The following is a 14,204-nucleotide window of genomic DNA, read 5'->3' on the forward strand; positions in this document are numbered from 1 at the left end:
GTTATCATTTTAGATATTTTTAAATAAAAAAATGTTTATATTAAATTTTTTCTCTATTATAAGTATTTATATGACAGAATTATTGTAATATACATGTTGAAGCACTCTTAAAATAAAGAAAATGAAAAATAATAAATAATGATTTTTTAAACAAGTTATCTATAATTCATAAATGATTTAATACCATTTACAAAAGTACCTATTCAATAATTTGGGTAGCTGATTATTTTAGAAGACATTTTATCGTTACGACTGCTTGTCTTAGTTTGGAATATTTTGATATTTTAATCTTTATAATATATTTATTTATGTACAAGAAAAAATATACAAATAATTAATAAAACAAATGAAATGTGTATGTTTTATGTTATATTTTTATTAATTGATTCATCAATACTAAATATCATACAGTTGTATAACTAAATAATAATCACCAAAAGGTAAACATTATTGGTATATCATATTATTATTATAAAGTAGGTACATTATATATATTGTATGATTTTTAACGCAAGAAAATGATTAAATTTTTTCACATAAACTTATGCTCATTTAAACATAAAATATTTAATTATATTTAAATTAAATTTATATGAAAATATAACACAAATAATAAATAATAATCGATAAAATAAACGAAACAATATAATTTAACAGAGTTAACACGGTAATTTAAAATTTTAAAATTCTTAACCATTCATTGACTTAAATATAAATTAACAGTCAGAATACTTTTAAATAAATAAATACAAAATATTTATAATTTTTACATTTTTTAATGAAATTATTGGTATATTTGGGTGTTGATTAATAATAAATCTAAAATCAATATTATACTACAATGTACATAATACTGTTAACTTGATAAGTAATTCATTTAGGAGATAGCACATGACAATGTCCTTTAAAAAGTATATAAATCATTAAAAACTATACACAATAAATTAATAAGAGAAAATATAATTACTTATTTTAAGTATAATGATTGGGATTTCGCCAATAACACCAGTTACAATGAATAAACTATTTTAAATAAAAATAGAATAAATTAATGACAAAATAAAATATTTAAAATAATGTGGTAAAATTCAAAATGGGAGGATTGTATATTACAAGTTTTTAAGTTTTCAGCTAACATAAAATGAAAAAAATTCCAATAAAACTTTAGACTGAAAATGTAAAGCGCGCTGGGATACTATAAATTTGTCCCATCATTTTAAAACCTTAAAAAGGATATATTTTTTTTATACATGATTTGTATACAATAAGATTATGGAAAATTATTTTATTTTACAAAGAACTTCTTTATAGTTTTATTAAGTCCAATAAACATACGTTAATATTTTATTAACATAAAAACAAAGTTCATCATGGTAAAGGTTACACCAAAAATATTTGAATTACTCAATTTAGTAAGAACCAAATATAGTTGTGCTTATAAAAAAACCCATCGAAATCCATTGTGACCAATAAGAAGGAACGATGTCAATGGGAAAATTGACAATTCTGTCACTAACAGAGCTGAATTTGAGCTTTTGTGTCGTTGAATTGCGGCTGTGTTGTCAATTTCTAAAACAAATAATTATAAAAAAACGAGTTCAATGTATTATTGTTTTATTCAATTAAGTATTAATGTGTGTTTTTGAAACAATTATAAAAGTTAAAATTGTATTTACTAACCATTTAAAGTTTATAGTGTACAATATATTATTTGTATTTATTATTATATTATTAAGTGTTACAAAATTGAATATAATATGTTTTTTATTTTAAAATACTTTTCGGGTGTATTTATATTTATAGTTAAATACATATAGAGAATATTTAAATAACTGAATAGATAATTTTTAATTTAAATATTCTACAATATTTAAAATCTACTATAGGGCTCTCGTATATTTAATCTAAAAGGCAGTTTCTTACTTCAAACAGTAATTTTAAACTAGTATTCAATAAAATATTCGCTCTGTCAAATCAAACTTACAAGTATACTTCTATAATAAAATGTTTTTAGATATATCGCAAATGTAATTATTAATTAATATTTCTATTAAATCTATAATACTATAATTAATGTACTATTACAGATTGTGATTTGGAAAAAAAATACACATAATTATTCCTGAACGACTTAGAAGGTGCGATGCCATTAAAAGTTTAATAAACATAATCCAATCGGTGGTATAGAGCTCAATTTTTTAATTCCTATTTACATAAATGACCTATTAGAAAAAGTAATAGAGCTTAGACGGAATTGTATACACTTTCGTTCAATAAACAAATATTTAATGAACTTTTATCGTGCATCAAAATAAATTTAAACCGATTGAGAAGTGAAAATTGTAGCTCATGTGTTTCTTCACTAATGAAGTCTCAGACGTTTCTCTTTGGAAATTGCTTGAAAAAAAAATCCATATGGATAGATATTTAAAAAAAAATATAAGATAGCGTAAAAGAAATAAAGAAAAATCAGAACTTGTTAGTTCATATCTCTTCCAAGTTTTCAACTTGATCATGTTAAATAGTACATTTATTATAGTACACGTTAAAAATACTCAAATTTACACTTAATGATTTTATTTAGTCTAGTCTCTTAACCTTGTCAAAAAACAATATAATTTAAAGTTATTTATTTTTAAAATATTTTATGGGTGTTGACAGATTTAACTTCGGTTAGTCAATTAACTGAAAAAGCACAAATATTCAATTTTGTCTCGAGGCAAAAATATGACATTCTAGTCTTCTGTTAAAAATTAAAAATTAAAAATAAATTTACATACATCTTGTTTTATATTTTTTAAATCATATCTTGATGACCTAAATAAATTATTTTCTAGAATGTCTAGGTATATCACTATTTGGAAGTTTCCTTTTCATGTATATGTCAATTTATATCACATTATAACATAATACTATTGTAAACTTGTAAATATTAAATGTACAGATTATTCATAATATAATATCATAACATTAAACTAAAGGAAAAAAGCAACATATTTTTTTCAAGTTTGTTAGTAAAATTGAAGTTTTTAGAGTTTGATAATTAACAATGTTTTTAATATTATTAATATTATATTATCCTATGATTTTATTCACGAGAGCAGCTAGTCTGTGGTATAAACTTAGCTCAAAACAAATCTATTTATAAGTGAATTTTCATTCAGCTTTAAAATTGTGAATTGCCTTAGAAACATTATAAAGGAATTAATAGAAAAAATAAATCTGTATATCAATTAATAAATACGTATTTCAGTATTTGTGATATTTAAAAAAAATTAGTTGATAAATTATTCATTGACAGGTTTAATTTTATACATAGCATTGCTGCAATGTATATTGTAATGTGCAAATAATTTTTTATGAACCTAGATAGACGAGGAATAATTCATTTTATTAATACTAGACCAGATATTATTTATATTTTAAATACAAATTTATAATTATTTTATTTTATCGGGAACTGTGTGTAGAATAACGGATATTTGATTTGAATAAAACAAACCTGGCGTGATGTGAATGTAAGTGGAGTCGGGGTCAGTGTTTGGAGGCTGACACGTATAATTTCCTGTATCAATCTGGATTGCTTTTGTGATTGTCAAGCGACTGTAAATTTTACGATCTATCTGTTCCGTGCTGATAGACAAGCGATCAGGTTTCAGTCCATTTTTGTTAAAATGACCGGATGATATAACTTTACCGTTATGATACCATAACACGTATTGTGGCGGTACTGGACTCTGAATCAAAATTAAATGAAAATAAATACATTTTAAATCACATTACTGTTATTATAGCACATCACTATGAATAATTATTCTAGCTACAGATTAATGTCAAGATGATCGTACGAGGGGTGTCTCAAGACCAACCTCTGATGCGTTACAATTCATTACATACGGGTATTCCGTTCACACGTGGCTGTATGTCACAACCAATGTATTATTGTCCTCTATAGTTACATGCCGAATTTCGACCGTTTTCGTTCAGTATCGTTTTAATATTTGCTGTAACAACATGGAGAGTAAAATTTTCTCCTACCGGCTGTGAGGTGTTTTGTGACCTAATGGGCACGGAACTTGTAGTAACCCAAGTTTTCAAGTACAAAGAAACATTTTTGAAAATCTTATTGAAACCTCTGAAGTCGTAAAACGCCTGTTTTTTCGAAAAAAAAGTGGTCAACTTGGTGCATCACGGTTCGGTCAATATCGATTCGTGCCCTTGGCCCACTTCATATGCTTATCTGTGCGTCCGTTGTTAAATTGTCAATACCAATCACACATCGAACCACCGCTTATCACTGTTTGCAAAAAACCAATTACACTGCGCTGCTCACTGACGACGGGAGATAAAATTGTATTCTACACGTTATTACAGTAAATATCAAACTGAAAATTATAACTGAATGAAATGGTTTGAATTTGGTATGTAATTATAAGACAATAATGTACTGATTGTGACATAGAGCAACACGAGAACAAAGTACCCGCATGTAGTGAATATTTACACATCAGAGGTTTATCATTTTAAGGTAGCCCTTGTATATATTATATTATATACTAAATGAAAAATAATTTGATTGTATTTTATATGATTTTAATTTTATCTAAAATTTATGTAAATATTACACACGGACAGTTTAGTATCTACAGAGTACTAATATAAGTCCTTAACATAATATCAATATATATTTTATGGTTTAGAATTGACAGTAAATTAAGATTAGTGTGATAATGGCAACAATAGATGAATAATTTTTAAATGATAAATTGTTGTTTTTTATGAAATATATAGTGCCCATTTCGCAAAATAAAGTATTTTAAAATGTACATTTATACTTAGACGATAATGATGTAAGATTATAATCAATCACGATTTATTTCAGTCCCCAAAATTCTACTGAAATCATATTTTTATCTCACATTTTTATACACCATCATATCCGTAGCTAAAAATTTTTATACTACTCTATGTGTTGTCTGATTTATTCTACTTCTATAAGAGACGATAGTTATTAAAATAATAAATTAACCTTAAATAAAAATTGAATTATCTTTTTATTTCCTATAGTATCCAGTAAAAAAATATTAAAAAATATTTATAAGAATGTTATTAACTTTTTTACTTATTTATTGTAATATGAAAATAATAATGAAAAAAAATATAATTAAATGGAAATCGTGAGAAATTAATTATGAAATAATTTAAAAAAAATTTTTAATGAACACTTGTTAAAAACTATATACTGTTTTACATATTATGATAGTTGAATTAAACTATTATAAAATCAAGAAAAATATTCTATAAATATTGTTTAAGCATAGTAATCTAAAAACATATTATTATATCGTAAATGGTATTTTTTCAGAATAGGTAATTTATTATTTTATACAGGTAGGGTAGTGGATAGTTGTTTTATTTTTAAAAATTATCATAGTAAAAACTTTATAAAATCGATATAAAAAATGTACATACAATTATACAACTTCCATTTTTTCACATTTTCAAATTAACGTTCAAATTTACAATAGTATTAAAAAATGCAATAAGATGTAAATGATTAAATAGTATGAAACATTAAAAAAATAAAATTATATAATTCGTTAAACATAAATTTCAAAAGTGAAGTTCAATATATCAATATTCTATTTTTATCGAAAACTATTTTTATGTATCAATAATTAGGGTTATAACTGTATATAAGATTATCTAGATTTTTAGGGATGTTTAACATTATAAAATAAAGTTAAAAATGCTTTAAACGTAATATTTCAGTCAGGTATTTTTAATTCTTTCGTATTTTTTTTATTGAAAATTATGTTTTACGAGGTATATTTTATTCATTCTAAAAAAAACTTTCCAGACCTACAAGTTTATTTTTTTTATCATGTATACCAAAACATGTATTTTCATTGGGATGCTTTAGATGACCCGTGTATAATTTCTAGGAAAACTCTTGACTTAATATGAGTATAGTTATAGGATATTTTATTTAGACTTTAGAATGCATGCAGTGAATAGAGATAAACAGACTATTCTGTCCACCTGAAATTAATTAAAACCGTATAGTTATTCATTATAATAATCACAAAGGCAAATTTTTCCTCTAGAATATTATGGTAAAAATGTTGTGAGACTATTATCCACGAAATGCCTACAACAAACCCATTAGATAGTTACCACTCTATGCGGTCTTTAAAGTTTATTACATTTTGTCCTGTACAAATTAATAGTGATCGCTTGGGATTTTTGCAATGTTTGTCATCATGAATTGCATTCTTTTTCATAATCAAGAGTATTTAAGTAAAGCAATTTAAAATTCTGCTTTATAACAATTCAATAATATAAGCAGTTATTAATACTATTAATAAAATTAACTATATTTTCCTCAGAAAAATAAATTAATTATAATTTTTAAATGTTAATCTAATATTAAATCTGAGTAAAGCTAATAAACTTGTATTTTATACAAAATCAAAAAAATAATGGTAATATATTACTTACATACATTAATATATTATGTTAAGGTATTTAAATTAATCAATACTCACATTTTCGATTTTACAACATAATACTATTGAATTTCCTTCGGGTGTATGATATTCATCGCTGCCTGATATTACAGCCGTAGGCACAATCACGAACAAGTTAAAATAATGTGTCATAATGCCAGTGCCTGTACCAACCTGCAATAAACAAAATTTTGAAAAATATCTGTCTGTTTATATTTACATTTCAACTGCATGGTGGTTCTTTTAAAGACGAACACTTATTTTCTTTGTAGAATATTCAAAATATTATTGAAGTTTATAGAAATAATATGTTTACATAATTAAAATCATTACAAAACTACATTTAAGAAAAAAAAATTGTTTTCTTATTATTTTTAAAAGGATTTTTTTTACTTTTTTTGCGTAAAAACATTCAGTTTTTTGATTCAATACTCAAAGCTGAATGTTTTTTTTTGAGAATTTAAGTTTTTAAAAATCAAATTTTAATTAGTAAGTTCAACAAATTAATTAACGATAAAAAGTATAATATTTTTTTCAAATATTATTAGTCATTTTATAATCTGATATAAAAATAGTTTTTAGAAAAGTTATTATATACTAACATAAAATAGCATAACAGAAGGTACTTGATTTCTTGAAAAAATTGTAATTATTCAATATTAAAAATTACCTATTTATTATTTTTCCTTTACAAAAACAAAACAATCTTATAATATATGAGACTAAAAATAGTTATACTTTCTTTTGAAAATATTAAAGGGAACACAATAACTAACTTAATATAACTTAGTTATTTATAATGAAGTTCTAAAGCAAAGTTTCATTAGTCTAAACACAGTTCAAGAAGATAGAATACAAATTAAAAATTTGTAATTGTAAATTCGGTTATTTTATAATTATTATCCTATTAATAATAATAATATGTATAATATAATTAATATTTCTAAATTTCTAAATTTCTACACTTCAAATAATTTTAAGCTACTAAATTTATTCAAAAAATGTGTGGTGTATAAATACAACACATTCAATATATTTATAAGCTTCTTTGACACAAGATATTGTTCAAGTTTCTAATTATCTATTAAACTAATTAGTATTTATGCTAAAAAATATAGACTAAAAAGAATACTAAATATTTAAACTTCTGAATCATGTAGTTCGTTGATAAATTTTAAATTTCCGTATTTACATAAAAATAATAATAACTTTCATAACTAAAAAAAAAGAAAGATAAATATGTCATAACAGTGTCATGTAACATTCACTTTAACATTGGCTTAACATAATGTTTTACTAGTAATTCATTATGTGTACTAGTGTACTTACTTACTTAATCGTACATTTAAAAATAAATATTACGTTTATGATTCAAAAAAAAATATTTTACTGATAATTTAACTTTATCTTACAGTAAATCCCAAAAAACAAAATTATTTTTTTAAATAATAACTAAAACAAAAAATAATTTAAATTAAATTAAAGTAATAAAAATTTGTATAACAAATAATAATATGTGTTCTACAAATATATGAAATTATTTACAAATATTATTAGAAACATTCAAGCCGATGCAATTAATATTTTCATCAATAAATTAAATATGAAATCAGTTTTAGTTTACCAGCATGTAACAGTTTTTTAAGAGAATATAATTTCGGAGTAGAGTGTCAAAATCACATTGGAGAAAACAATAGTACATCATCAAAATGGTGTTGGGGATTTGGATTAAAAAAAAAACCAATTAAAAATGCAAACAATACAAAAGTTTGAGTTAAGTATTAAAATAAAATAACGCTTTAAAAATTGTTTACTTCAGTAATAATAATCTGAAAGTTTCAGTTGAGTTTGTCTATCTCACGCGTAAAAAAACTGGGTTTGCACTTCCAAAACTTGAAAGTCTCAGTGCAGTGTAATGAACCCATTATCCATTAAACCGTTTATAGGGCTTTATCTAAATACTTTTGAGAGGTTTTTTTTTATATTTTAATTTTCAACCTATTTTTAAGCTATTTTTTTTTCTGTTTATAATATTATAATGCTTTTGGTATAAAAAAATATTGAAATCCACGAATGGCAATTCTTATAAATGAACTAAAATAATAATTCTTCGCCGCGAACATTAAAATGTAATAAAATAAGACAATTCATAACTTTCATGCAGATAACATACTAACATGATATTTTATAGCAATAATACAATATATAATAGCACGTTTTATAGATAAGACCAGCACATTAATTAATATTATGAAATATGAATTGTATAACAAATTTTTTTCCGAAAGTTTACTAATACTATTATTACAATATTATAGCATTATCTGATTATTAATACCACCGTGCGCTCTGGTCTAGTATTTGTTCTGGCATTATACTTTTTAAGAGACATAGTTTAATTTCTTTAAACTAAATAGAAGAATTTGAAAAATAAAACGGTTTGACATTTTGTCGATAGTGTAATGTTGTTAGTAAATCATTAACAAACAACAAACACTGTAATAATATATATGTTTAGTTTTGTTTTCCTTTACCAGTCTGGTGGTGTACATCTAAATCTGTTGGCCAACTTCTAAGTTATAGTCATGTGCTGTTAACATTTTTTTGTATAGGTATATGTGTTTATAGATAAGTACACTGCTACTTTTGGACCAATAGGATAATATAATGGCGCCACAACAGTCGCTTTTTCCGCGTTAATATGATTATAGAATACGTCATGACGTCCGTATGATATTCAACATTTTGTATTAATGTATAGTGCTGCTTTAATACTTGTGTTTAAAAATATTTTAATTTATTGGCAATTAAACGACTACGACTACAAATAATAACTCAACTATTTACTACTTATAAGTAACATCTCGTCCACAATAAATCGTATTATTTCGTCTCTAACGCTACAATATTATATTTTTCTATGGGTCGTGTATTATTGAATATATATACACACACACACACACACACACACACACACGCGCGCATACACAGTTCATCTGAGCTTTGGAACTTTGACAATATATTGCTGTAATAATATAATCACGGGACTTAGTCCACTTTGGTATCTACTCGGTCAGATGCAGTGTAATAATAATAATAATAATAATAATAATCTACCATTGGCCTGAAACAAAGAGGTGATGGCGTGTATTGTATACGAGTCCGCATTAGCATGATAATTGCATCTATACGTTTTATTGTACCCCATGACAGTAGTTAAACAGCTATAGGGTGTAGCTATTTAATTTTTTTTCGGGCAGTGCTAACCCAAACGATAAAAAAATAAAAATTATCACGGTAGTCGCGATTAAAAATATCTGCTGCCTATATTATTAACATATTTATTAAAACGAAGGTAATATATACATTCGATATCAGTTCGGTACACGATACAGTGTATTAAGTATTACAAGGAATAATTACGCACAAAGGATCATGTTATTTAGTTATTATCACGTTGCATTCACTATCGATGGTGTTAATGGGGGTAGGGGGGGATACGTGGGCTCTGTGGAGCTTGTCATTGCCGTATCGCGAACATCCGTATAATAAATCATTACAATGTGCGTAAATCATTTTGTCGGCGAAATGTAGTTTACGTTCAAGTTGAAAAACTACAATTTAATGAACGTGTCATACAAACAAGCCGTATATAATCCCATTATTAAACTTTTACTAGCCTGTTTCTGCGGAGAATACTAATTGCAAGTATAGGTAGGTACTGATGATAAACATAATTAAAATTCGTGATTTGTATGGTAATTTTATTTCCAGCATATAATATGATTTGATTATGCGTAAATAGTATTTAACTAAATATATCAATGTATCAATTAAATACATACATGCAATACAATGTTTTGAATTAACCAACTTCTATCTAATTATATTGGAAGTAGGGGAACAGGTGAGTACAATCTCAGTAACGCTACTCGTCTATATAATATTATAAGTTTGAAAATAAAAACGAGATATTAGTAAAAATGTATACAAATAACCAACTTATTATATGTCAATTTAACATAGTGTAATATATTAACAATAAAAATGTCATTAACTTGCTATTTTTAAGAAATAACATGTGTGCTACCTTTAAACGACGGTCAGCGATAAAAAAATATATTGTATGTAAGACGTTTAAATTCCACTGGTGAATTTGCGATTTAAGTATCAGTATCTAAAATACTTGGATTATAAATTATGTACCAATTAGGTATGTAGTGATAAGTGGCCATAAGTTTGTTTTATTAAGTATAGTTCTGTCAATAATAACAAATATATTATTAAGTCACATCCTGTTCTATAAATAGTCTTCATAATAAATAAATTAGTGTATTAATGATTGTAATTTAGCACAGCAATATAAAGTAATATTTAGTAATATTTCAACAAGACAATTTATTTCCTTTTTTTTTTTTTCTATAGAATTTAAATAATGATTAACCATAATATTATATTAGGTAGATATGTATAATCAATATATTTTAATTGTTAATAATTAAGTTATAATACGTATAATTATATTTATTTATTTTTGATATATATATACATAAATATACTATAAATATATTCACCTTATTGAAAATATTATGAAGGTATTTTATTTAACACTATACTACAAAGTATTTATTTGTGTTAACTTGCTATGAAATCACATCTTGTCCTAGGAGACTATAAGCTAATATTTCATAACCAAAAGATGCACCTACTTGATTATTTTACTTATTAAAGATTTATGACATCAATAAAATAAATGGTTTCACTGGTTTAATTAAAAAATCATTAAAATACGAATATGACACGCGAGGACTTATAAATATTCATTTTTAATTTTGTAGTGATAGAAGTACAATGGACGTGGAATGGATAAATATTATACCATTAACTGAATTTAACTGTACCTATATTGTTCAATATCAATCTGGTAAATAATATCTGGTGAAGAATAATTAACCACGATATTTTATCTCGTGATTTTTATAAAAAATATAATGGTTGTAATATCCCATACAAAATGCAAAAATTATTAAAATGATTATAGTAAAAATAAAAAATGTACTAATAATAAATAATAAAAATAATATTATCAATACATATTGAATAATTTAACAAGTTAGCATATTATTTATTTTTAAAATATCCTGTACCTGAATTAGTAAAATATGCATTATAATTTATTGTTAAAACGAGTACATAACAAAGTAGATTCTGCGTCCACATTGTCTATATTTTTAATCTCTCCAAAAATTTAAAATCTTTCTATGGTATTATCTTTTCAAATTTAGTCTTTTTCATTTAATTTTGACTAAATTTAACTTTAAAACAAAGACAACAACAATATATTTTCTAATTTTATTATAAAGAGTTTCCTTTTTTCGGATTAAAAAAAAAGGAAGACGAAATAATAATTATTGGATCGGACAGCCGAATTGTTATCGAGTCATAAATTAATATTAAAAAATGTTCCAAGCTAAGCATATAACTTAGCACTTAGTATGAGCAATGAGCATAGTTTACTTGAATCTTTCCGATTTACTATATTATTAGATTCATATTTGCTTATTATTTAACTAAAAGTTTTTAGAATAGTTAATTCATTTTTTTTTTTTTTTTTTTTAGTAATCGATTTATTACAATTCATTTTTTTTAATTTGATAACTTATAATATTATCATATTAATAATAATAGATAATTTGGTTATAATAACAAGGACGCTTAATTTTTATTTTTACATAACTTAATATGTACCTACTACATCTTAAAAAATTGCTTTTGGAATTTTGTGAATAAAGCTATCCATGCATACTTACACTTTTTAATATAAAAAGAATAGTGAGGTTAGGTAAGATTAGATTTGGAATAAGTAAAATATTTCATAAAAAAAAAAATTATACTGGTGACTATCACGGTGAATGAAATTAAAATTAATTCAATTTAGCTCTGATCATTAAATTAGTTGTTTGTTTAGCTTCTGCGCTAAGCAATATCAAATTAAGTACATCGTAAATTAAAGTTCGGGTGTCAGTTAAAATTGCAAAAAAAAAAATAACCACGAAAAATAAACACTGAAAATATAAATCGTGACATTTTTTAACGGTGAAAACAATAATAGCAAAAAGTAGGGAATTAATAATAATACAATTATTAAAAGAAAATTACGTTTTTAGAATAAGTGATAAAATCTATGGTTTATAATATCAAATCTAAATTTTGTAATGACTTTCTATATTGAGTATACGGGATTATTTTAATTATTGACTAAAAAAAATAGGAATGAACCAGAAATTATAAGTCGTATTGACTACAAGTTGTGTATGTAATTACATTGTCTTTAAATTAAGTTTGAAAAATTGTGAAGTTCACTTTATATAAAAAAAAAATATATTATTTTAAAATAAGATTTGTTATTGATGTTATTTTCAGAGTACAACATTACGCAATTTCCATATAGACTTTAAAAGTTAACCATGTTAGAATTATGTATAGAACTTTTCTTATGTAATTCTTAAATTTCCTGAACTCTTAAATATTTTCATTTTAAATATGAAAAAACAGTTTTTAAAATAGGTAATATAGTTATGATTTTTCGGATCAATTATATTAGTTAGATCTTAAATTTATACCAAAATATTTTTGAAGTAGGTATAACTAAATTTTAAACTAATAATTTATTTAAAATTTTTTAAATTATTAGTCACTTGTATATTGAAATTTGTTAAAAAATATCCAAAATAATAAGCTAAATTATTTTATTTACTACATCATAATGTATTATATAAAAATGTATTCCTTTAGATGGTTCATAATTTAAAATGTATTTTATTTTATCGTGTGAGTGTATTAAAAAAAGTTTCTTGTGGTTGCAAATAAATCTATTGGATATTTATCAAAGTTTCTACAACTATGAAAATATAGTTATTTAAATAAGACATTAAGTTAATACTGTGAATCATAGTATTTTAGAAATCATAGTCTATGTAAATATTTAATTTTATTATTATTAAATAGGGTTATATTGCGTGTACATTGATTGAAATTAATTAAATTATTTAATTTTAATATACCTAATTTATCATTACTAGCGTAGATAATTATTCATATGTCATTCGTGTTTTAATATAACTTTCAGTTAAAACGCCTTTTTCTATAAATTAACTAATTACTAAACATAGGCACTGCTTTGTTGTTTTAATACATTTACAGGTATTTATGAATAGCAGTTTTAAATATCTATAGTGACATTTAACTTCTGTTAAAGCTGGAATCAGATTTTCTTCTCTTAGCTGACGGACATAAATGTATAATATTTAATCCTAAAAAAATACTGTGTCAAGTTTCGGTATGAATGGTATGATCATAAATCATAATACAACAATAACAATTAATTTAAAGGACAATTAGATTATGTAGTGGTAAATTATACCATTAATTATAGACTATACTATTAAATAATGTTGATCTATCTCCTTTATTCTATTATTATTCCTTTATTATATGAATCTTACAAACTATTTATATTATTTTAAATTTAAATAGTTTAAGTGTTTAGGTACACTGTTATTTTTATAGAAAATAAGTTAACAAGAACCAAAGTGAATGTTTTTGAGCATCTTATGTATTCACGTGCTTTAAATATAAATATTATTGTTTATTATTTTTAATCTTTACGTTTTAATAAATTAATAAACAATTTCA

General features: G+C 23.7%; 1 protein-coding gene across 4 annotated transcripts in view; it reads right to left on the reverse strand.

Moving 5' to 3' along the window:
- Window positions 1–1,087: 1,087 nt before the first annotated feature.
- The window catches only part of LOC113557726 (limbic system-associated membrane protein-like), a 182,053-nt gene continuing 168,936 nt past the window's right edge, over window positions 1,088–14,204 (reverse strand). For all 4 annotated transcript variants that reach the window (XM_026963283.1, XM_026963281.1, XM_026963284.2 and 1 more), the window contains 3 exons: window positions 6,549–6,683; window positions 3,503–3,737; window positions 1,088–1,569 (listed from right to left, as the gene is read on the reverse strand). In XM_026963283.1, the coding sequence (XP_026819084.1) occupies window positions 1,436–1,569; window positions 3,503–3,737; window positions 6,549–6,683 (504 nt within the window). In that variant the 3' untranslated portion in view covers window positions 1,088–1,435. The remainder of the gene's footprint in view (window positions 1,570–3,502; window positions 3,738–6,548; window positions 6,684–14,204) is intronic.

Source organism: Rhopalosiphum maidis, chromosome 1 (genome assembly GCF_003676215.2).
Source record: "Rhopalosiphum maidis isolate BTI-1 chromosome 1, ASM367621v3, whole genome shotgun sequence".
Taxonomy (NCBI): Eukaryota; Metazoa; Arthropoda; class Insecta; order Hemiptera; family Aphididae; genus Rhopalosiphum; species Rhopalosiphum maidis.